The sequence below is a fragment of the Solanum dulcamara genome, chromosome 4 (assembly GCF_947179165.1).
Source record: "Solanum dulcamara chromosome 4, daSolDulc1.2, whole genome shotgun sequence".
Classification (NCBI taxonomy): Eukaryota; Viridiplantae; Streptophyta; class Magnoliopsida; order Solanales; family Solanaceae; genus Solanum; species Solanum dulcamara.
The window spans coordinates 31616304-31640291 of NC_077240.1; the positions used below are offsets into that span (position 1 = coordinate 31616304).

Consider the following 23988-nt stretch of genomic DNA (forward strand, 5'->3'; position numbering starts at 1 on the left):
TTTTCAATGAATAGGTGGGGCCTTTAAATTTATTTATTTTATTTTTTTCCAGAAAACAAAATTTTTGAGAAGAAAATATCGTTCCTAATTTAAAATCTTATCGTAAAATTCACTATTATAATTTATACCTACTAGCTAATTCCTAAGTTAAAACCTAAAAGTAGGGGTGTTCATGATTCGGTTTGGATTGGTTATTGATTAAAATCATAATCAAACCAATTTAGTCGGTTTTTAAATGTCTAAAACCATAACCAAACCAAGTAAAATAATAACCACCGGTTTGGTTATTGTCGGTTTAGTTCAGTTTTTTGGTTTATGACTAGCCGGGACAATTCAAATATTCTCTCTCCACATTCTTCAAATTTCTTATGAAATTCTTTTTTCCTCACAGCCCACGAAGGCGAACTTTGCTACATATTGAAGAAAAGACATGCTGATGGCAAATCAAGTGGACCAAACTTACAACGCAGTTTAGATTTAAAAAAACAAGTCAAACAGAGGTTCCAAAATACAAATAATTTTGTCCATTAAAATGAAAAAAATTACATATTTAAACTAAACTAACTAGAGAATTCATAATATAATCAATTTTATCTTTAATTAAATTATGAAAATTAATAATTAAAAGGTATAAAATATCTTTAATTATTTATGAAAAGCTAATATTATACATATAAATAATTATAAATTTTATGTGTATAGTTATCGGTTTGGTTCGGTTATTTTTTACTATAATCATAACCAAACCAAATATTATCGATTTTTTAAATTTAAAACCAAATCAAACCAAATATTATTTTTTTATTCAATTTAATTAAATTTTCAATTTAATTTTAATTTTAATCAAAACTGTGAACAACCCTACCTAAAAATCGTTCCCGTAATTTTTATTTCAAAAGTTTCAGTATCCTATTTAAACACTAACAATTCTTGAATGAGAAAAAGACAAATTATTTTAAATTCAATTCGTAAAGGAAAAGTATAATATACAAAATAAAACAATTTTGCTGGCAGAAAATACAAATACAGAGTTTCGCGGCTAATACCCCCAAATATTTTCATCTTTTTCTCCCATTCTCTCTACCGCAAATTTCTGCAATTTCTCACCTTCGCTTCAAAATTCACCTATCAAATTCTCTCATTTGTATCGCAGCTCATGGTTATGAATTTTGACTGAGAAGCTCAAACAGTTTTGATAGGTAAACAAACTCACCTTTTTCTTTTTTGCTTTACCCAACAAATTGGTGCAAAAAAGGGGTTTTTAACTATGATTTTGAAAGTTTCAATCTTTTCTTTCTGGGTCTTTCATAAAGTTTATCAGATCGCCATTTTTATATCTGTTAAGTGTTTCTTGTTAATTCTGTTGAGTGCTGAGAGTTGGTAATGGTATCTTTTGGCATGATTGAAGGGTATAGAGATGTTAATAAACCCTTGTTCCTCATGCAAGAAAATTTATTGATCTTATCAATAGGAATTATTGGTAGGCATAATTCCATATATTTGCTGGATTTACTAGGTAAAAGCAAGTAATTTTTTTTTTGGTGTGTGCGCAGAATAAATTTATATGGAAGATGTTGTTTAAACCTACGGAAGCACGGTAAAAGTACTTAAGGTGCAGCTACAATTTAAAGCTGTTTATACAAATTATGCATGCATATCTTTGATAACCATTTAGAAGGACTATGTGAGTTCTGAAGGTCAAAAAAAGTTACTAGTTGCTAATAAGCCACTTGTTTGCTTATAGAATATTTACCATTTGCTTATATATTGATCAACAAACTATGCCGTGCACATCATGCTTATTAGCGATGTATTTTATCACTTCCCAAAACATATTGTCATAAACAGAATCTTACATTGTGCTTACTTGATTCTGCTTTTTGGTATAGGTTTTCCAAGATTTTAGGCATGGCTCCGGCAAAAAAGTCTAGAATCGTTAACAAGCGACTATCTCCTACAACTGAAATCTCTCCCAGTAAAGATGTCAATGGGGACAGTGCAAAGAAAAGCTTGCAACGGGTGAGTTTTAGTATACTTTTGTTTGTTTTTGTAATATTCCATGATGAGGCATGTGAGTGAGTTCTTTTATGTTTTAATTTTATTTTGGAATCTAGGATAAATTAGTGTCTTCTTGGAAATGATAACATGCTCTTTTTTTGTTTGAGAAGTGGAGCTTCCTGACAGCATAGGTGGTGCATGTTACCTTTTCAATATTAGAAACTTGAAAAGAGATACGTGTGCAAGGAGAGAGATGAATGATTTCGTCAAGGATGTTAGGTAGTTGCTAGAAATGTGTCAGAGAAGTCAAGACATTTTTCTGCATGTTTTTCTTTGAATGGAAGAGGATGTCTGGTTTTTACTGTCAACTTTCCTTAAAAAGATATTGTAATTCTTTCATCACACTATTTTTATGGAAGTTATTTTTGTGGGGAAGTTTTCCAATTATTTTCCCACAACTTTCCTCTTACTAAAGGTGGAGAATATGTTGGAAAGTTAAATTTCCAACATTTCCCTTTTTTATTCTTGTCAACAATCAAGTCCCACTCAGGTTGAGGGAAAGAGTTGTTGTTTCCTTATATATACTTGGGAAATCCTACCCTCGTGAGCTAGTTTTTGGTGTTGAGATAGGCCCAAGTTTATTTCTTCATATGGTATCAGAGCTAGGTCCATTGGTTGTTGTTGTTGTGTTTCTCAATGTTGGGACCCCGCATTATGTTTATCAACACTCCAATGTCCGGTCCTGGGCGTGGCGAAAGTGTCAAATCCGACATTGGTTGAGGGGATGGATTATGGTTTCCTTTTATGGTCCCAGGCAGTCCTCTCCTCCCATCATGATCTAGGTTTTGGAGTTGAGTTAGCCAAACCGCCAAGGTTCATTCTTCACACCAATGGTTTCTTAAAACGAAAGTGGTAATAATTGAGTTGGAATGGAAAAATATTTCATCTAGTTTCTTAGGTTTGATGTAACATATTCTATGAAGACTGGGGGAGGGCAAGGCATTATGTTTGCATTTTGACACGGTTCTTTGTTCGAAATTGCAGAAGAGGAAGTTGTCTGACATGCTTGGTCCCCAGTGGAGTGAGGAAGACCTTACACGCTTCTATCAAGCATACCGCAAGTATGGTAAAGATTGGAAAAAGGTCAAGTTCAAATTCAAAGTATATCCATTAATTGAAGTTTCTTGAATATACCCTGTAACTTGCATATGTCTTCTGATGATTGATCTCTGATGCCTTGCCTCTAAGATCTGCTTTGTACTTATTGCAGGTTGCATCTGCAGTAAAATCCCGAGCTGCAGAAATGGTGGAAGCTCTTTATATGATGAATAGGGTAGGCTCTGAATGCCGACAACAAAGTGAAACATGTCTTTATAATTGAATCCTCTTAGCTTATGATATCTTCTAACAATGTATCTTGATTGGCAATACCTCTCTTCATCTTCTTATTCATATTCCTGCTGATGTTTACCTGGTCTTAAATGTCATCTATACTGATATCATGGTGAGTGAGTCCATTTTGTTGGAATCTTGTTCTAATGCTTCATGTTGTTGGCTTGTGAACATTTTATTCAATATAAGCTCTTTGAGGAGCAAAATACTCCAATAAGTCAGATCTTTTTCACAAAGAAATTTGGTTGGGGTTGTCAATTTTCGAGGGTCTTTTTTCATCTGTTGTTCAGTTTCTCTAGTACTAGTAGGCAATCAATTAACATCGCTTGCCCTCTGCCACAGAGCCTTTGATTCTTTCTTACTCTTGGAAATAATTTAACCTTTTCTCTTACATGGTTATTATTGGTAATATGGTCATATGTGCCTCTGGATGTTATTAACATGAACTGCAATCTCCTATCTCCATGAGTGCTCTGTACATAATCAGCTGGTCTGTTGTGTATGCGTGATTTGCTTTTTTGTACTCACCAGCGTGATAGATTTCACCTTTCAGGTGTCCAAAGTAGGGTTCCATGAATACTTTGAGATTGCCACATATCAAAGCCTTCACACACACAAGTTTCCGTTTTGCACCTTGTAAAAATGACATCCCCACTGAAGAATTGTAGGAAAGGAGAAGGATTGTGTTAAAAGGAAAGAACATAGTTCCCAGTGTTTGCAGTAGGATCTAGGATGTTGTATATCCTTAGCAATAATATGAAACTTATAGTGTTTCCTTGTTTTCTTTTAATAAATAAGACATTTCTATTTTGTTGTAACTAGCAATTTCATATATTTAATTGATTGAGTTTCCTTACAGTGTGTTATTATAATATCATCCTCTTCTTCTCTTTTTCTGTCTGTTTTGAGCAGTTTCCAGATTCCATTGCTCTGCTTTTTGTGTATGTGGCGTCTCTGTGTCATCTTAATCAGCTTAGTTAGACTTTTAGTGCTACTTTATTTTCCTTTTCTGGATTCTGATATGGAACAATGTCATATTGTGGGTAATTGATATTAGTTGAAGATTTGCATCAAAACTGATCCTCACATTCGTAAATCTGCATTACGAGGATATGATTTTCCTTTTCCTTTTGGTGCTATTATGTTGCATTGGTACCGTGAAACAGCCCTTCAAACTCCATTGCAATTTTAAAAGAAAACTGTCATTTCCTGGTGAAGCACATTCACTTAGAAAGAGCAATCTCTTTTTTGGAGAGCATACCAATCATCTTCTTGACCAACATTTGGTCGAAAAAAGAGTAATCACTTCACTTATGATCTTTTTTGCCTTTTAGATGATTATATACATAGAAAACATGGAATGCCATGTTAATCATCATAACCATTGTGTTTATCAAAAAAATCATCATAAATCATGGTCTTGTGATTTTAGCCAGTAACAGGTCAACTACAATGTGATGATTGTTTCTATGGTGTTATTATTATACGATTTTAAATTTAGAATAAACTCCACTGAGTAATTAATCAGCATTGAATATATTGTACTTAAGTCATATATAATGATGATGCAATTCATTATCTACTTCATTGTACCGTATTTTCAGGCTTATTTATCTCTTCCAGAGGGGACTGCGTCTGTTGCTGGGCTGATTGCCATGATGACTGATCACTACTGCAACTTGGTAAGACTTAAGACATATTGAGTTTCCCCATCCACCAGGGTTATATATTTCTTTCATATTTGTTTCAAGCTTAAGGAGTAGTGTTGCACATGAGATCCTTGAATTTGAGCTTCGTGGCAATCTGATGGATGGAATTCCTAAATTCTTCAATTGCAAATGCAGCTTGTCTTGAATATAAAGGTCTTTGCAAGCTGTTAGGGGTTGTTTGGTACCAAGACGAGTTATTCAGGGATTAATAATGCATGGATCAATAATGCAAAGATTATAATACAGGAATTGTAATGCGGGGATTATATCTTAGTAGATGTTTGGCTTGTTGTATTAAAAATTAATACATCAATTCATAAAGCAATAACACTTATCTTTATATTTCGAAGGGACAGAGAATAATAATAATGAGCATTGCTGTCTTTTCAAATATTGTTATTCCACCTTGAACTAGATATAAAGTTTTCCAAAATTATGGTACAAGTCAATACATGTATTAACTAACACGGAGTTGAAAGAAGCCTACCAAACATGAGATAAAATAACACCAAATTCTATATTTGAATTATTTTCTTAGTACCTCATACCAAACGAGCCCCTTATTAAATAAACAGCAGGAATGATGACTTTAGGCATTAGGTCATAGTAAAAGCATTTTTCTTACTGTAGACAAGAAAACCTTTTTGAAAAGAGAAGTGTATATATGCTCAGTGCTATCACTTATACTTATTTATGGTTCCTGAATTCTAGTGTTTAAATATTGTAGCTGAGTCTTAGTTGTCAGTATTTTCTGATGAATAACTTGATCATGGGATGTCAGGCAGCAAGTGACAGTGAGCAAGAAAGTAATGAGGATGCTGGAACATCTCGAAAACCTCAGAAACGTGCACGGGGTAAAGTTCACCCTAATATATCTAAAACATCTGAGATGACATCCTCAGCATTAGCAGCTAGTCATGGTTGTTTAACTTTGTTGAAGAAGAAGCGTTCGGGAGGTGCGTTGTCCCTTGTATCCCTCCCACAACAATAAGTGATAAATTAAATTTAGTATTTACTATTATTCTGACAAAAAAGAATCTGTAAAAGTTTTCCAGCTGGGCCTATATTAGAATCTTTCGTGCTTGTTATTCTTGCATAGAGTTTATTGTCACCAGTGCATTGTACTTTCATGCAGTAGTAGCTTTTCCTGAGATGTCATTTTGTTTAGCTGCCTTCCATATTACCTATTTACAGATAACTGATGCTTGACCTCTTTGAATGTTAACAGACTAAATCTTTCTTTTCATTTATTATCTGTAACTAAAGATAGAAGCCTACTCCCTTTTTCTTTATCTTACGATTGAGCACTTGTCATGTGATAATATTAATGAATTTTCTATGGAGTTGCCTTTCAGGAAGCCGGCCTCGAGCTGTTGGAAAACGAACCCCACGCTTTCCTGTTTCTTTTTCTTACGAAAATCCCAAGGGTGAGATGTATTTTTCTCCAAGTAGGCAGAGTTTGAAACTGCAGGCAGATGACACTGATGATGATGTGAAGATAGCATTAGTTTTAACAGAAGCTTCACAAAGAGGTGGTTCACCTCAGGTCTCTAAGACACCAAATCGTAGGACGGATGGTGCTATGACCTCACCTGTTGGGACTGCTGAAAGAAAGGTATTACTTAACTTTCGATTCACATTGAGATTATCTGCATCGACTTTATTTCCTGAACAGATCAACTATTTGATTTTTCTTCCAACTAGCGTGTTAAAATGGATATGGGCAATGCCAAGCTTCTTAGTAATGAAGTGGATGAAGAAGAGGGAAGCATGGAAGCAGACACTGGTGAGCTGATGCGGTATAAGAATGATTTGGGGGAAACTGGAGCTGTTTGTCGAACAACACAGAAGCGAAAAAGACCTTATGGTAAAAAGTTTGAAGTCGATGACAGTGGTGACAATCATTTTGATGATATCAAAGAGGCATGTAGTGGTACAGAAGAAGGTCAAAGGTTGGGTGCGGCGAGGGGTAAACTTGAAATGGAGGCCACGAATGAAAATAATTCAAGGGCCTTGTTACAAGGCCCTAGAAAGAGGAGCAAAAAGGTTCTTTTCGGGAGAGGTATTACAAAGTTTTGTAGATTACTGTTCTTTAGAATTTCCCTTTTTAATAATTTAACAACATTTTAATGTTCCTTTGGTCCTCTTTGATTGTTCTATTGTATCGTTTTGCCACGAGTTAAGAGGGGGAAGGGGGATGCATTTTTGGAAACATAAGCAAAGTTGAGTCCCTATTAAGTGTTAGAATAGGAATAAGTATATATGATCCTACTTAGAGTAGGAATAGAAATAAGAATATTAATAGGAATAGAATTAGTAAATAGTATCCTACTTAGTAAATGATTGTATTGTAGTGTCTATAAATAGGGTCTCTGTGTAATAATGTAGAGACACAATTCAATAATATTTTTCTCCTATATTTCTCACATGGTATTAGAGCCTCTATGATCTTCGTAGAGAATCAAAGAGCTTTCGCTGCCGGCGGGCGGCTATTACCCATATATGCCGCCCGTCTGGCCAATGATTATGTTAGCAAAAGTCGAGTTCACTGTGTGTCTTTCTGGTGACTATTTTCTCATATCTAATTTGCGTAGCACCGTGCATCTTTCTGGTGACTACTTTTTCATATTTAATTTGCGTAGTACCGTGCATTTTTCCGGACTTCTTTCTCATATCTGATTTTTGTATCACCATGTATCATTCCGGTGACTACTTTTTCATATTTTATTTGTGTAGCACCGTGCCATCCTTCTGGTGACTACTTTTTCATATTCGATTTTCGTAGCACCGTGTCATTTTTTCGGTGACTACTTTCTTATTTGTGTAGGATCGTGCCATCATTCCGACCCTAACCATATAATTTCTATTTTCCAGTAGGGTCGTGCCATCATTCCGACCCTACCCATATCATTTTCTTTCCAGTAAGATCGTGTCATCATTCCGACCCTATCCATATAATTTTATTTCTCAAATTGTGACCACTTTCAGCAATCAAATCTAATACTCTGATGCATGAGTATGATTCGGCTAGTTTTACGATGACTTTCTTGTTTAAGATCTACTCATCTCTTGATTTTGAGACATTCCACATATTTTATACCAGATTTTGAGCACTTTTCAGCGACCGTTGCATTGTTTACGAGAAATCTAAGCTTTCCTGCAGTGTTTTCTTTCTATTTCAAATTTACTTTTGCAAAAAAAAAGAAGTAGAAGGTATACACAGATATTTGGGTTGGATTGCAGTGATATTTTCTCCCCCGTGGCTAAAATAGCATATGTCTGCCTTCTTCTATCTGTAGTTGTCGTTCTCCATGGGCCTTTTAATCAGTTGGACATTAAGAATGTTTTTCTCCATTGTGATCTCTAGGAAGAAGTCTCTATGGAGCAATCACTTTATTTTGTTGCTTAGGGAGAGTTTGGTAGCCTTGCATATCGATTATGTAAGTCACTCTATGGTCTGAAACAATCTTCTCAAACTTGGTTTGGGAAGTTCAACACTACAATTCAGGAATTATCACTGTGTTTTATCGACATTATGCCGCGAAATCTAGTATTTCATGAGAAGAACAAGCACATGGAGATTGACTGACATTATGCATCAAATACAGTATTTAATGAGAAGGCTAAGCACATTGAGATTGACTGTCAATTTTGTGAAGTCGAGTGATCAACTTGCAGATATCTCACCAAGCCCCTGATCGGTCCTCGTATTAATTACATTTGCAACAAGTTAGGGATATATGACTTGTATGCACTAATTTGAGGGGGAGTGTTAGAATAAGAATAAGTATATATGATCCTACTTAGAGTAGGAATAGAAATAAGAATATTAATAGGAATAGAAATAGTAAATAGTATCCTACTTGGTAAATGATTGTATTGTAGTGTGTATAAATAGGGTTTCTGTGTAATTATGTAGAGACACAATTGAATAATATTTTTCTCCTATATTTCTCACAATAAGATTTGAACATGCATCCAAGTTTGAAAGTAGTGCTGAGCAGTAAGTATGAGGTGTTACTACTGCACTAACCTACACGAGGGCTAATTCTCTTCGAAGGAGAAAATGTTTTTGTTTCATCACAATGACCATTAATTCTTACAATGTTGAAATACATGAGTGTATATAAGACAGTATCTGTTTTGTTTTAGCAAAAGGCTACGTAAACCTCAAATATTATCTCCTTAACTCCCCTTCCCCTTTTCTTTTCCTATCTGGTATAAAGCCCATGTCTAGATGTCATCACTGGCCCATCCTCACATCATGAGCTAGCTTTTGAGGTTGATTTAGGCTGAGGTCCATTTCTTTTCACATGACATGTCATAGAATTGATGGAAACAAGTTACTTACAGAAGCAGCAACTCAAGAATTGATCCACAATTGACATACGAAATATCCCTCCGTCAATGTTTAACAAGTTCATAGTGGTTGGGAACTTCAGAATGTGAACAGCATCAGAATAAGAGTCGAAAGCCAGAGAAGATTTTCACAAATAACCCAAATAAAATAAGAAACAAAAGGAAACATAAATAGGTTTCCCAAGTGCTTAATCATCAAATCAAGTTTCCCAAGTCTACCTTCAAGACTCTAAGTGTCCGTTACTTCTTTGCCATTGTAATGATAGTAAGCTAAGCTTTGCTATTTCCATTCTTGGGGATATTTTCCTTTTCTCCAGTTTTTCTCCTTACAAGGCTTTACTATGGCAGGCAATAGATGAGAACATTACCTTCATAACATTAATCTTTAGGGAGGTGCTTTATCTGTAAAAGTCTTAGACAGACAGGAAAAGGTAGAGAATGGATGGACTCAGAATTACAAGTTTTCAGCAACTTAGGGCTTAGGACATCACAAAAGTTCTGTTATATTTTGAGAAACTGTTCCTTTTGTCATTAGCTTGGCTTTGTTTTTCAAGTTGTAAAGCAAGAGTTCTTTCTGAGTTCTGTTATTTTAATGCAAAGTAGCTTGCTACTTTTGGTAAAGTAATTCGACTTTAAACCTGTTATTATGTGATAGAAACTGTTATATATTGGTAGACTGAGTGAAAGTAGAGGATATATCTGCTGATTTACTTTTTCCTTCATGTAGATGAAAGCTCAGCTTTTGATGCTCTACAAACTTTGGCTGATTTGTCTCTAATGATGCCAACAGCAGAAAATGAAGATGGTAAGGGTACAAAATTCTGTTTCTATAGATCTTTGCATGAAAGCTTGCTTGTATGGCTATTTGGGATATGCTGGGTGTTGATAGTGTCTCTCCTGACCCCTTTCACATTCACCAAGTCTTAGCCTAATATTCTAGCCACTTTGGCCTTTATTCATTCCGGTATTTTCTCTTGTTATTTGAAATTTCAATCTTTGAATTTACTCCTGTACTTGGAGGTCAGATTTTTTCTGTGAATTATTTACTGAAAAGTTAACTTCATCTAAAAATTGTATAAGAACAGTGATTTCTGTTTAGCTTATCTTTGTGCATTTGCTTTCGGACTGTGCTATGCTTCTATCTCTTTCCTTAATAATCTTCACAGCTGCTTGCATGTCCCTGTATGAGTTCACTTGCAGAGTTTGTGACCTGTCTATTGTGTTTCATATGACTAAATTACTCCAATTGGTCTATGGAAGCCAAAACAATCACTTTAACTTTGATGTAATTCTTTGGGCCAAACACAGACACATGGGTAATTTTTCTTTTTTGATAATTTAAGTAATTTTATTTATATACCAGCACCTAGAAAGTGCTTTGGAAAGATTCAAAAGATACTGAGCATATTTGAGATCTAGTAACACAGTATCCTCTATACTATTTACTATGTTCAACCTACACCAAAATTCAAATTCTGTAGACCTTTGAACTTCACGATAGCTATATTATTTCTTTGTTAAATGATTCCTATCTGGTCATCGTTGTTATAAGCTATCACTTGTTTGCTTAATGTGATGCGAGGGAAGGTGAGGGTTGTCTCTCCACGGGCCAAAGCCATGCACTTTAGTGAATTGTGATCTTCAAATAATGAAGCACAAAGTGACCTCAACAAGAAGCAGTCGGTCCGTGAAACTCAACTTTGAGGAGTTGGATTAATATTAATGCTGTTGTATATTTGATATTGAATTAGTTATTTTAGTTGAAAGTCAATTATTATAGGCTCAAGAAAAATGCTCTCAGGCACACTTCCCCAAAACACCCTCTCCTACTTCCTAGGAGAGAGAGTACCCTTTTTCCGATAGGCCGCCTCAAAACTACCAACCTCATCCTTCCCTCAGCTATCTCCTTCTGCGATAGCTTTCTCCCTTCCTTCACTTCAGTTTCTTTCCAAAGACATGGGAAAATAGGATTTATTTCAACGTCGGTTTCAAGTCGTTCGATATTACCATATGGACATTTGGCGAGGACGTCTGGTTTGATTAGGTGGAGCGAAGTAAAAACATGATGAGAAGAATAGCTCTCAGCAAAAAAGTGATGGAGTGGATTTGTTTTTTCCTGAAATAAGCCTCAAACAACAGCAAGAATCTTGTGAGGAGATGGAGACCAAATGGTAGAGTATTTTAGTACAATGAAGTTTAATGCTCACAGAAGATTTATGATTCTTTTGTCTCTAAAAGGAGATGATAGAGCATTAGTTATAATGCCAGAAGTATTCAATGCTGGTTGGAAAGACATTGCACTCAAGATGGGAAACTTCATTAACTACTCACCGCCAAGAACATTAAAAGCTCCACACAGAATAGTTGATACTAACCACCCAGTTGCCAAGTTCGTTGAGGACAGTAAATGGAAGTCATATACAACTGAAGTTCTAGAAAGCAAAAAGCAGGAGGTTTCCACTACTGCTACAATTGAGTATGACAGAGGTTTACTTGGAAGATGTATTAGAGGAAACTTTGGCAATCTTGGCTATGAGGTGTCTACCCTCTCCGAGGTTATAAAATGGGCATCGTCAACTTGGAAGAAAGCTTTTGGGGTTAATGTCTACGAGATGATAGGTAGTTCTTTCCTTTTTGAACTCCCCAATAGGAATACGGCTGAGCAGATACTTCAAGGAGGGTCGACCGGGAAGAAATCTAGGGTTTGGTTGGAATGGTGGAACCCTATAGCTGGGTGCACACTGGCGGCACAGAAGAGAAAATGCCTTGGATCAGAGAGACTGGGCTACTTCTTCACTTATGGTCGCATGAAATTTTTCAACAAATTGGAGACCTTTGTGGCGGCTGGAAATCGACGGAGGAAGAGACTGAATTGAAGAATCCCTTGAAATGGGCTCGAATAGAAGTAAAGGGGGATGGTCGGAACGTTCCAAGTGAAGTAACTATCTTGAAAGAGGGTCTAAATTTCTTTATTCCAATTTGGGTGGAAAGAAAACCTAGTGTCGAAAGAGCTCTGATAGTGATTCTGGCGCCTGGAGATGGAAAGCTCAATGGCACAATAAAGAATTTTGTCCGACGGTCCTTAGAGTCCTATGAGGTAATAGACTCTGTTGGATAGTTGACAATTATTGATTGGAGGAGTTAGGGTCACATGGGGGTGGATATTTCAAATTTTAAACCCACGTGAGGTCATGTGAGGAGCATGAGAATTATTTAGGAGAAACACTGCATCCTTTGGGCCATTTCGACAACAATAATTGTATTGGGCCTTATCCAACCCAAATTATTTACAACAATATTGTGGAGGAGCCCGTTATTGAAAGAAGGGACATACTACTAGTAGAACTCACGTCGAGCAAACCCCTTTTGAATCAGTCCGATAATCTTTCTGGGAATTTGCAGGTGGTGCTGATACATGGCAAAGCTCCAGCTAGAGAAATCGACGGCAACATGCAAGTGGTATCTAGGAAAGAAGAAGGGAGTTCCAATGCTGAGGGGAAAGGAGACACGGAAGGGGAGGGCCCAATGCAGGAACAACAACAATTTTCAATTATTGAGCCGTCAATCAATGGGGATCTTTGGGAAGTAGAGCAGGTATCTCCACTACAAGCAGAACAAAATGAAGTTGTTCTGGAAACGGAGTCGGAAGCAACTGCCTGGGTTAAACAAAATTTGTTAAAAATCAGTAAGATGTTCGGAATTGATTATAAAGGCCATGAGAAGGAAACTCTTCAACTACTTATGCAAAGTGATGTGAGTAGGCAAACAAGAAGAATGGAACCAATCACAGATATTAAGAAAATCAGAAGCAAAGGCTCTCTAGAGCTGAAAAATCTGATTACCTTTGAAGTAAATTTCAAAAGTGGTGGAGGTAGATCAAAGAGGAAGAGGAAAACTTAGAATGACCAATGAAGCTAAAACTTGTTTCATGGAACTTGAGGGGGCTGAATGATCACGGGAAGAAAAGAATCGTCAAGAGCCAACTTTTAGACTGGAAAACAGACATAGTATGTTTGCAAGAAACAAAATTAGAAGGAAACTGTCAGGATCACATTAAACAGATCGGGGGAGGAAGATGAACAAGGTTTGTTTGTTTGGAAGCTAGTCGTATCAGAGGAGGAATAATCATGATGTGGGATTGTAGGGTCTGGAAGGGAGAAGTGCTACAGATAGGAGCCTATTCCCTAACCTGCAAATTTGAGGCAGTTCTACAGGAATTTTCTTCATATCTCTAGCGTATATGCACCTAATGGAAAGATAGAAAGGAGGTTAGTTTGGGATGAACTAGGGGCAGTGAGAGGATTGATAAAAGGTCCTTGGGTAATCTGTGGAGATTTTAATGTCTGCAGATTTCACTCTAAAAAAAGAAACTGCAACAAAAGTACTTCAGCAATGGTGGAGTTCTCGACTTCATAATGATATGGAATTGGTTGACACATAGTGGGAAGATGGCTCATTCACATGGTTTAAGGGAGAAAATCAAGAGGTTGCTTCAAGGATAGACATATTTCTTTTCTCATCCGAATGTGATGGAAGCTTCAGTAACATAAAACAAGTGCCTTTGCTGAGGCTAGTTTTTGATCATGTGTCTATTGCACTTCAATGTGGTAGCTGGGAGGTTCCAAAATCTTATTTCAAATTCCAGAATTGGTGGTTGACAAAAGAAGGTTGTGGACAAAGTTAGTGACGGGTGGAATTCTTTTGAGTTCTCGGGGAGACCCGATTACATCTTAGCCTCCAAACTTAAAGCCCTTAAAGGAAAGCTCAAGGAATGGAGTAAGTGTGATCAAGGGAATTTGAAACTTCAAAAGTCAAGATTGCTTAACCAAATGGCAGATCTGGACTCAATTCTGGACTCAAGGATCCTGACAGAAGAGGAAAGTTGCTAAAACAGTCGAGTTATATTTGGAACGGGAAGAAGTCCTAAAAAATGAGGAGAGTGTATGGAGACAGAGATCAAGGGCACTATGGCTCAAGGAAGGTGATAAAAACACCACGTTTTTTCATCAATCAGTAAATGCCCATAAGAGATGCAAACCACATTGACAAACTAGAGGTGCAAGGGGAGACTATTGTGGAACCGGCAAGAATAAAAGCTTTATACAAAGGAGGTAGATTGGAGGCCTATTGGAAACATCAACAACTGTCCTAGAATTGCAGAAGCTGAAAAAGAAGTTTTGCAAGGAGAATTTGAAGAACATGAAGTTTATAACTGTCTTAACATGTGTGCAGCAGACAAAGCTCCAGGCCCAGACGGATATACTATGGGTTTTTACATCAAGTATGGGGAAGTTCTGAAGCATGATATCATGCAAGCTTTCCAAAACTTCCATTTTAAGGAGATGTTTGAAAAAAGTTTCAATGCTACCGATATAGCCTTGATACCCAAGAAGAAAGGGGCAAAAGAGTTGAAAGATTTCAGACCAATTAGTCTAGTAGGGAGTTTCTACAAATTGGTCTCCAAAGTCTTGACAGAAAGGTTGAAAAGGGTGATGGACACTTTGGTAGATTCACAACAGGTGGCCTATATAGGAGGCAGACAAATTATGGATGCTGTGTTGATAGCCAATGAGGTAGTTGATTCAAGAATTTCTCAAAAGAAACCTGGCATTCTATGTAAACTTGACATAGAGAAAGCCTATGATCATGTCAATTGGGAATTTATCTTGCAAGTCCTAAGGCAAATGGGTTTTGGTGCTAAATGGGTCACCTGGGTGAAGTTTTGTATCTCAACAGTGAAGTTATCCATTCTTGTCAATGGTGGCCCTTAAGGCTTTTTCAATGCTCAGAGAGGGATCAGACAAGGGGACCCCATATCTCCTTTGTTATTCATTTTAGCCATGGAAGGTCTTAACAGCAGTAAAGGTGGCCAATACTAATGGATGGATCAAAGGTTTTGAAGTGGCCAGAAACAATAACCAAAGAATGGAAATCACTCATCTTCAGTATGCTGATGACACTTTAATATTTTGTGGGGCAGAAGAGGAACAATTGAAGTACTTGAGAGTGATACTAATTCTGTTTGAGGCCATCTCAGGCCTACACATCAACCAGAAGAAGAGCCACATTTATCCCATCAATCAGGTGCTTGATATGGAGCTGCTAGCTATTATCCTAGGTGGGGAAGTGGGCAACCCACCAACAAAATACTTAGGTATGCCTCTGGGAGCAAAATCTGAATCCAAAGGGATTTGGGACTCAGTATTGGAGAAGTCTGAGAAGAAATTGACAAGGTGGGAATCTCAGTATTTGTCACTTGGAGGTAGACTCACTTTGATTAATGCTGTCTTGGATGCTTTGCCTACTTATATGCTCTCCCTATTCCCAATCTCTTCCGGAGTCATTCAAAGGCTGGACATGATCAGGAGATCCTTCCTTTGGCAAGAAAATAAGGAAAAAAGAGCTTTTCACCGAGTCAACTGGAAGGAAATCATCAGAAGCAAGAGACAGGGGGACTTGGCATCAGGAATTTGAAGCATCATAGCAAAGCTTTGAAGCTTAAATGGCTCTGGAGATATTCACAGGCACCTCAATCACTATGGAGCAAAGTCATAAAGAGCAAGTATGGGGAAGAGGACAACTGGGTCTCCAAGGAGGTCAATACTCCATATGGGACCAGTCTTTGGAGGTCTATCAGAAGCTACTGGTCTTTTCTCAAAAATCACTGCCACATCAGAGTGGTTAATGGGAACAAGACTAGGTTTTGGAAAGACAAATGGATCGAGACAAGGAGCTTTAAAGACTTGTTCCCAGATTTATTTGTTATAGCCTTAGACCAACATAAATCAGTTGCCGAGATGTGGACACAACAAGGGTGGGACCTTAGATTCAGAAGAATGTTGAATGATTGGGAGATACCTAGATTTGTGGAACTGTTTAACCAATTGGAGAGTTTTCAAGGGTTACAAGAAGGTACATATTGCTTTTGGTGGAGTGGACAAGGTAGAGCCAGGGTATATGATTTTGAACCAGGTAGAGCCACATATTACTAACTGGCCTTGGAAGCATATTTGGAAGACTAAGATACCTTACAAAGTATCTTGTTTCACCTAGCTTCTAGCTAAAGAAGTAGTTTTGACACATGAAAATTTGATCAAAAGGAATATTGCTCTCTGCTCTAGATGTTTCCTTTGTGAAAAGGAAGCTGAGACAGTAAACCATTTGTTCCTACACTGCAGTACTATGGATCAACTGTGGAAGATTTTCATCAATCTAGGAGGCATAGCCTGGACAATGCCAAGCCAGATTGCTGACACTCTTTTTAGCTGGGAGGAAGCAGGAGCGGGTGCAGGAAACAGAGAAAGATGGAGGATCATCCCATCATATATTTGGTGGACTATTTGGAAAGAAAGAAATGATAGATGTTTTGAGGATAGAAGGAGTTTAGTAGAGGATATTAAGCTAAAATGCATTTTGCTTTTCTGTTTTTGGTGCACTAAACTGTATTCTAGTGACGCTGAATCAATCCTAGATGTCCTAGGCACCATTTAGGATTGGTTTCATATCTGGTATATTTTGTATCTATTCCATTTGTAAATTGTTTTTTCAGTACTACCTAAGTACTAGTTTTAATACAAAATTACTTTACTCAATTTTTTTTTGTTATAGTACTAAATCCATGCATGTTTGGTATTTTCTAATCTTCTGTAAATTGTGCACTTCACTTCTTGCTTTTCACTTCAAGCCTAGTTGACCTTGTCTCTTTTTTGCGCTTTTCACTTTCAAAAGTGTATCCATTTGATCCATAATAAGCTCATAGGAATAGTTCTCCGGGCATCTTAGCATTTTTGAACCTTCTGATCCTGCTAACTAACTGAAAACCACATATATTTAAGAACATGCACCAAATATCTCAAATCTGTCTGCAGTTTATGACATATAAGTAGGTAATTAATTTATTCCGAAAGCATCCCCTTTTTGTAGTAAAATGGATGTTTCCTTATTTAGAATAAACCAAAAGGAAGAAATTATTTAGATTGTGATATTCTACCTAATGTGCTCATCTTCATTTGGCTGGAAAAAAGTGTTGTACATGCCTAGGTACTTCTTATCTATTCTGAAATTTTATCTTTTCAAAATTTCTGTACAAGTAACTAAATAAAAGCATGCAAGGATGTGGCTTACAATGTCCTGACATCAATTTCAATGCAGACAGTATATTATTGTATAAGCTTACTTTTTAACATTCATTCACGGGTCACCATGTGCTATATCCCTCAGGTAGGAGAGAAAATAAATCCAAGGCATGCTTGCGCTAATTCCTGAAATAGCTGGTAATATTGGATGGAGATAGCAGCAATCTTTGCTTTTTCTTAACTCTGTTTTTGTACGTTTATGTAAGGAGGTTACTGATTTAGAATTTTGATGGTAAGTTTATCACTAAGTATATGGATTCAGGATGTATTAGCAAGTATAGAAGAACCTGGAACTCGTAGACCTAACTGTGATTCAAGGACAATAAAACAAGATTTTTGTTTACTATTCCTTGTCATGATAATCTGCTGGCCTGCTCCTTCGTGTATTTCTTCTGTGTTGTAGAAGATGAGTATTTTCCATTTTTCTTTGTTTGTGCTCTCTGTATTGTCCAAATAGCTTGTGGAGAGCTTCCTACCTTACAATTTTTCTTACCTTTTTAGTATATGACTAGCGTTTAATTCTTCCATCTTCGCAAAGTTGTGACATTGATATTTCTTCCTGCTTGTGATTTCAAATTCCTTTCACTTCTGGTGCTTTAAGTTTGTTTTTTCCCTGAACTATTTTCTTTTGTTTTCAATTGAAGTGTTGGGTATGCTAAGTTGCTAAATATCCTGTATCTTGATCACACTTCATGTGTTTCCATTTGATTTTTCAGTTGTTATTCTGTCTTAACTGCGAGTAGATTAGATTCTCTCTTTTTCCTTTTCAGAGTCAATGATCCAGGTCAAGGATGAAATTGATGATCATGTCAATGAATCTTGCTCCTTGGAAGCCGTTTCAGCACACAGACAAAGAGACAAACGTGGATCGGCGGGGGTTAAATCGAGATGGATTCAACCTTTATCAAAGTTTGAAGTTGCTTCCAGTACAGCATCAAAGCATGGTAAAGTTACTGATGTTAATACTGTTCCTGAAACAAAGCAGGCGAGGAGGGCACAGAAAGCAATGTTGTCTAAGGTATTAGGAGACAGCATTGCATCCCTGTTCAATATTCTGATGTGTAAATGATGTGTAACATTTCTGAGAAAAATCATGCAGGCTCGAAAAGCTGAAGGTCATGTGAACTATGATGTTACTGAATCTCAGGAAGCTGCGGTGATTTTCTTACTTTTGTCCAATTTAAGTGATTGTTTCGAGATTTAGACATGTTTGAGATGCAGTGTTGAGAATTTTGCGAGAATGGATACTTCAATCAGCTGCACTGTTTCAATTTGACATGGTATTTTTTCTCCTATAGGCAAAAGAAGCATCAAAGAAGTCGACTAATAAGGGTAAAAGATCCTACCAGGTCTCGCCTAAATTAATGAAAGATCAGGAGCATTCATCATGTGCAGATCCAAGAACAGAACGAAGTGATTCAGCTCAATCAACTGCACAGATTCCTGTGGAAAACCAGGTGAACTTACCTACTAAAGTCAGAAGCAGACGTAAGTTGGACCTGAAAAAACCTCAAAGGCAAAAAGATTTGAAGATTCCTGATAAAAGTTTGGATGATACTAGTGCATCTTTCACTGCACTTCGTGACAAAGCATTCAGTCTTAAGGTTAGTTATGCACCTTTGTCCATCTTGTAGTTCATTATCGTGATATGAACAATAGTTAACTTGCATACATTGCAGAAAAAGATTTCCAGTTGCCTTTCCAACCATCAGGTACGAAGATGGTGTACGTATGAGTGGTTCTACAGCGCAATTGACTACCCTTGGTTTGCCAAAAGGGAATTTGTGGAGTACCTGTATCATGTTGGATTAGGGCATGTTCCAAGGTTAACTCGTGTTGAATGGGGCGTCATAAGAAGGTATACCTCTCAACTTTCCTTCAATTTAGAAGTCACTCTATTTCCTGGACAAGTCCTAAACATTTGGAGTTTGTTATTTTTATGTTAATCATGGACCATTCAATCCTCGCCTTGATGTAGCTCTCTTGGCAAACCACGACGATTCTCTGAGCAATTCTTGAATGAAGAAAAGGAGAAACTTAATCAATACCGGGAATCTGTCAGGTCACATTATACCGAACTTCGTGAAGGTACCAGGGAAGGGCTACCCACAGATCTTGCAAGGCCTTTGTCGGTAGGGCAACGTGTGATTGCAATCCATCCAAAAACAAGAGAGATACATGATGGAAATGTGCTGACAGTTGATCACTCTAGATGTCGTGTTCAGTTTGACCGACCAGAGCTTGGGGTTGAATTTGTCATGGTAATACATTATTGCTTAAATGTGCTCATATGATATTCTACCATGTTAGTCTATAGTTTCTCTTAGGTTCACAAAGATTGGACAAGATTAGAGATGATTACGAAGGTGCAAGTAACACATATATGGATATAGAAAATCCCTTATCTGCCTTTTATAAAACATTATTTAGTATTTGATTGAAGTGTGTGCTTGAATAGAGAAGACGGATACATAGGATAAATATAACCAAGTACAACTAGTTTGGGATTTAGTAGTTTATTAATTGTTTATGTCTCTTTCGAAGCTATCCCATAATGTGAAAGAAATAAAATTAGGAATCAGGTTATGTTATAGTGAGTCCAAATGTCTGTACTCACGCTGGGGTGCCATCCTCCAGACATGGAAAGCCTAATCTTTCTTCCGAGGATGCTTCTGACAGAAAGTAGGAGAAAAAGAAAGGCATTACTAAATTTAATTGATTACTCAAATCCCAACCAAACTGAATTATTGAACTCCTGCGTGTAATCTCTTTTATCTATTGGAAGACAAAGCTTTTCTGTCCTTGTAACTAGCTTTTTTACTTGTTCATAACAGTTACTGTGTGTATGAATCAGTATTTCAGTACTGTACTTGTAAAAAGAATCGGTATTTCAGTACTTTGTGTTTTGGTTGTTCAGTGGTTGGTTTCTGGACCTGATGACTAATTAGAACATTTAATGCTCTGGCAGGACATTGATTGCATGCCTCTAAATCCATTTGAAAACATGCCCACATTACTTACAAGGCATGCTGATGCTGTTGACAAGTTTTTCGAGAGCTTCAATGAGCTCAAGATGAATGCACGAGCAAATGAGTTTATGAAATTTCCGGCTGGTGACAGCATGGAGAATGGCGACATTTCCTCTCATTTTTCCCCACCAAGTCGTCCCATCAGTAATCTCCTAAAGCAGACAAGGGTCAGTGGTTCTCCTCTACTCTTCCTTAAATACCTTTTGTACCTCATATATTTTGGATTCAATGATTCTCAAGAACCCAGGTTTAAAAATTTATATTGCAATATGTCCCATCCAGTTCCTAATCATAACAATTATGACCCCTAGGAATTATCTGCCTTTTGTTGCAACTTGGGAAAACATAACCAAAGAATTTACTTATCAGGAAGAAAAAAACATAAGTGAAAGATTAACTCTTTCCCTACAAGTTATAACTTCTCTATAAAAACTATGAACACAGATTCATAGGTTCAATGGAGCTTGGAGTAGTTGTTACTTGTATCTGTGCTTATCTCATAAATATTGGCCTTTTGGTTCTTCTAGCTTTTGGAGTGTGTGGTAATCTATGTTTAGTATTTTGTGTTTTGGTTTGTCCCATTAAGCGGTGGGTGGAGGTTTAGTAGAGCTTCCACCTACCAAGCTTGAAATATTAGAACAGGTTGGAGTGACCTTGGGTCAAAGTTCAAACAAATTAACGTTAGGCTTTAGGAGAGGACTTCTTATCTGATTCCAAATCATAATTCTGTGATGTTTCCTTTCTGAATTTATTGTGATGCTTCTTTTTCTCATGCAGTTATTTCTTTTCTTCAATTTCCCCTTGATTATTCTTTTTATGACTCTATAAATCCTTCTGGGGCCAACCCTTAGGACCAATGCAGCTTTCGAAACTCGGGAATAATGGATCCACCCCTCTTCTCTTCTCCACTTAATACCAAGCTCAGTTCACATAAGGCTTGAATCTCTGGCTTAAGTCTGAAGCCCCCCTCACCCTGTCAATTGAACTAAGCCCTGGACCAACCCCACTTGATGATTTTTTATCACATATTTTCATAATCGATCAAAGAATCTATATACACCCATACGAAATAGATGTTTGTAGTGCTTTTCTGGTGAATGAAAAACTCTGCTGGATCAACTGTAACATTATAGTTTGTAAGAAATAAAATGCAAATTGTTGCAAGAACACAGATAAGTATCATATAACTTTTTGTACCACATTAATATAGTACTTCTGTGCCAAGTTAATTGTTCTAGGTTGACTTGGGGGGCGGGGGGGTTAAAATTATGAGATTTAGCCATCAAATTATTCTTAAAATACTTGGCTTTTGAAAACTAAAATATAAATATTTGATAGTATTTCTATTTTAATTTAACATACCTGCCCTTGTTTTCTAAATTTTGGTAATTGAGGTGAAATACCACACCCAAAGTAGGCCACATTGTTAAAGTGTTTTACCATATCATCTGAAAGCTTAAATTGTTAGAGAAAACTTACTTTTAGCTACTTAATTGTATCTTCAACATGCAATGCCCCCCTCATGTGCAGGGTTTGGTTCTTTTTTATGGACCAAGCACGTGGAAATTCTTTTTGATAATGGGTGGCAGTGGGATTCGAACTTAGGACCTCTCTAATAGAGAGAACACACTACTTAATTATATCTTCAGTACACATAAACGGAAAGGGTATATTTGTAGATTTTTGATCTAGAAAGCTGAACCTCAAGTTGGTTTACCTCAGAAACGGAAAAGCCGACATTCAACTTGGGGGTTAGTAGATTTCATGATTGCCAATTTTACCCTGGATCTCAAAAGCTCTGTCATACTATATAGTCTATATTGATATATACCTTGAGAATTCCCTTTAGAGTTTTGATCGTAACTCCCTTCTGATTTTGTTAGTGAATTTTCTTTTACACATAATTTTTGAAAACTGGTAATTAATATTCCTCAGAGACAACTCCAAAATGTTATCAACAGTAACTGTGGACCCAAAAACTAATTACAGAGATCCTAAAAAGTCTTATCCTCTACATTTGCTTCTTTACACCAGAAATGAAAATTTACAATACATTTCCACTTAATTTTCTGCATAGTATTGAATCTATCCTCAAAACACCTTCCAATCCTTTGGGTCCACACTGTCCACCAAATACATGAAGGAATTGCTCTCCACCATCTCTTTTGAGACTTGCTGTCCCCTTTCCTTTAAGAAGAACACACAGTTTTGTAGGCTTATCAATGTGTTATCCCTCCACATAAATTATGAGTAACTTGATGGCCAGGTGGCTTCAGCAGAAGCTGATATGCAATCTAAATCTGGAGTCATGGAAACCTCTGCATATCACCAGATAGCATATTCAAAGCCTTCTGCTGTCACTCAGATTCAAGCAAAGGAAGCTGATGTTCAAGCTCTTGCGGAGTTGACTCGTGCACTAGACAAAAAGGTTACAAAACTAATCTTAGTTTTTACCTCTTATGATCCATGCATGAAAATTTACAAATGAAAGCTAGCTCTCTCTCTCTCTCTCTCTACATATGCTCATATCTTTGTCTGCTTATGCAAGTAGTGTAGACCTAAATAACATGTTCACTCTCCAATTCAATTCAACATGGTGTCATGGTGATACAAATCCTAAAGTCAAGTCTTACTTCTCGTGCTTGAATCAAGTAAACGAATTAGGCTTGCATGTGAGGGAGCATGTTGCAAACCTATACTAAATAAATATGTTCCCTTTCTAACAATTTAAAGTTAAGGCTAGTTAGATGAGATTGTTGCATAATTCAACAATATCTGTTTATTCAACCAAATAAAATACCTTTATGAATAAAACTAGCATGTATGTCCAAATTACCGATATAAGCTAAATGAGGGATAAATATCTTCTTCACTTTTCCTCCCTGAACTTGAAAGGATTATTTGCGTAAAAAGAAGAAATTATTGAAGGGATAAGCTTTCATGAACTAGCTGGTTAAAGCTCTATTTACTTTTTGAAGACGAAGCTGAAGCAGCTTTATAGAACTTAGTCCAAGTATAGTTATATGCACATCTATAAGTTGTTCCTAAAACTGTGGAGGTATACGTTGAGCATGTATTGTTGTTAAGAAAAGCTGTGCTTACTGTTCTGTTTGGAGTGGGGAATATGTAAGGTTGGGGGCTAGTCTGAGCAGATGCTGCTACCAAACTGATGACAAGTTTCTTCTATTTTAAATTTCTACTGCTTCTTGTCTTTCATTTTTAGTTCCGGCTGTCCTTGTATTTTAATGTATGTGTTTCAGGATGTGTCAATAGATGCATTTCTTTAGTTGATGTTAGATATACAAAAGGCATGCATATCTTGTGCGAGATGTGCAGTGAGCTCATATCATTAGGTTGAATGTGTAG

General features: G+C 36.8%; 1 protein-coding gene across 2 annotated transcripts in view; it reads left to right on the top strand.

The window, feature by feature from the left end:
* Nucleotides 1-1036: 1036 nt before the first annotated feature.
* The window catches only part of LOC129887260 (protein ALWAYS EARLY 3-like), a 30706-nt gene continuing 7754 nt past the window's right edge, over nt 1037-23988 (top strand). The window contains exons 1-17 of one of the 2 annotated variants that reach the window (XM_055962288.1): nt 1037-1199; nt 1554-1612; nt 1890-2019; nt 3043-3141; nt 3269-3331; nt 4995-5072; nt 5881-6055; nt 6455-6714; nt 6804-7161; nt 10186-10263; nt 18364-18611; nt 18693-18749; nt 18892-19197; nt 19273-19451; nt 19572-19854; nt 20562-20789; nt 22889-23050. In XM_055962288.1, coding sequence (XP_055818263.1) covers nt 1909-2019; nt 3043-3141; nt 3269-3331; nt 4995-5072; nt 5881-6055; nt 6455-6714; nt 6804-7161; nt 10186-10263; nt 18364-18611; nt 18693-18749; nt 18892-19197; nt 19273-19451; nt 19572-19854; nt 20562-20789; nt 22889-23050 — 2685 coding nt within the window. In that variant the 5' untranslated portion in view covers nt 1037-1199; nt 1554-1612; nt 1890-1908. The remainder of the gene's footprint in view (nt 1200-1553; nt 1613-1889; nt 2020-3042; nt 3142-3268; nt 3332-4994; nt 5073-5880; nt 6056-6454; nt 6715-6803; nt 7162-10185; nt 10264-18363; nt 18612-18692; nt 18750-18891; nt 19198-19272; nt 19452-19571; nt 19855-20561; nt 20790-22888; nt 23051-23988) is intronic. The other variant, XM_055962287.1, reaches the window with a different exon arrangement.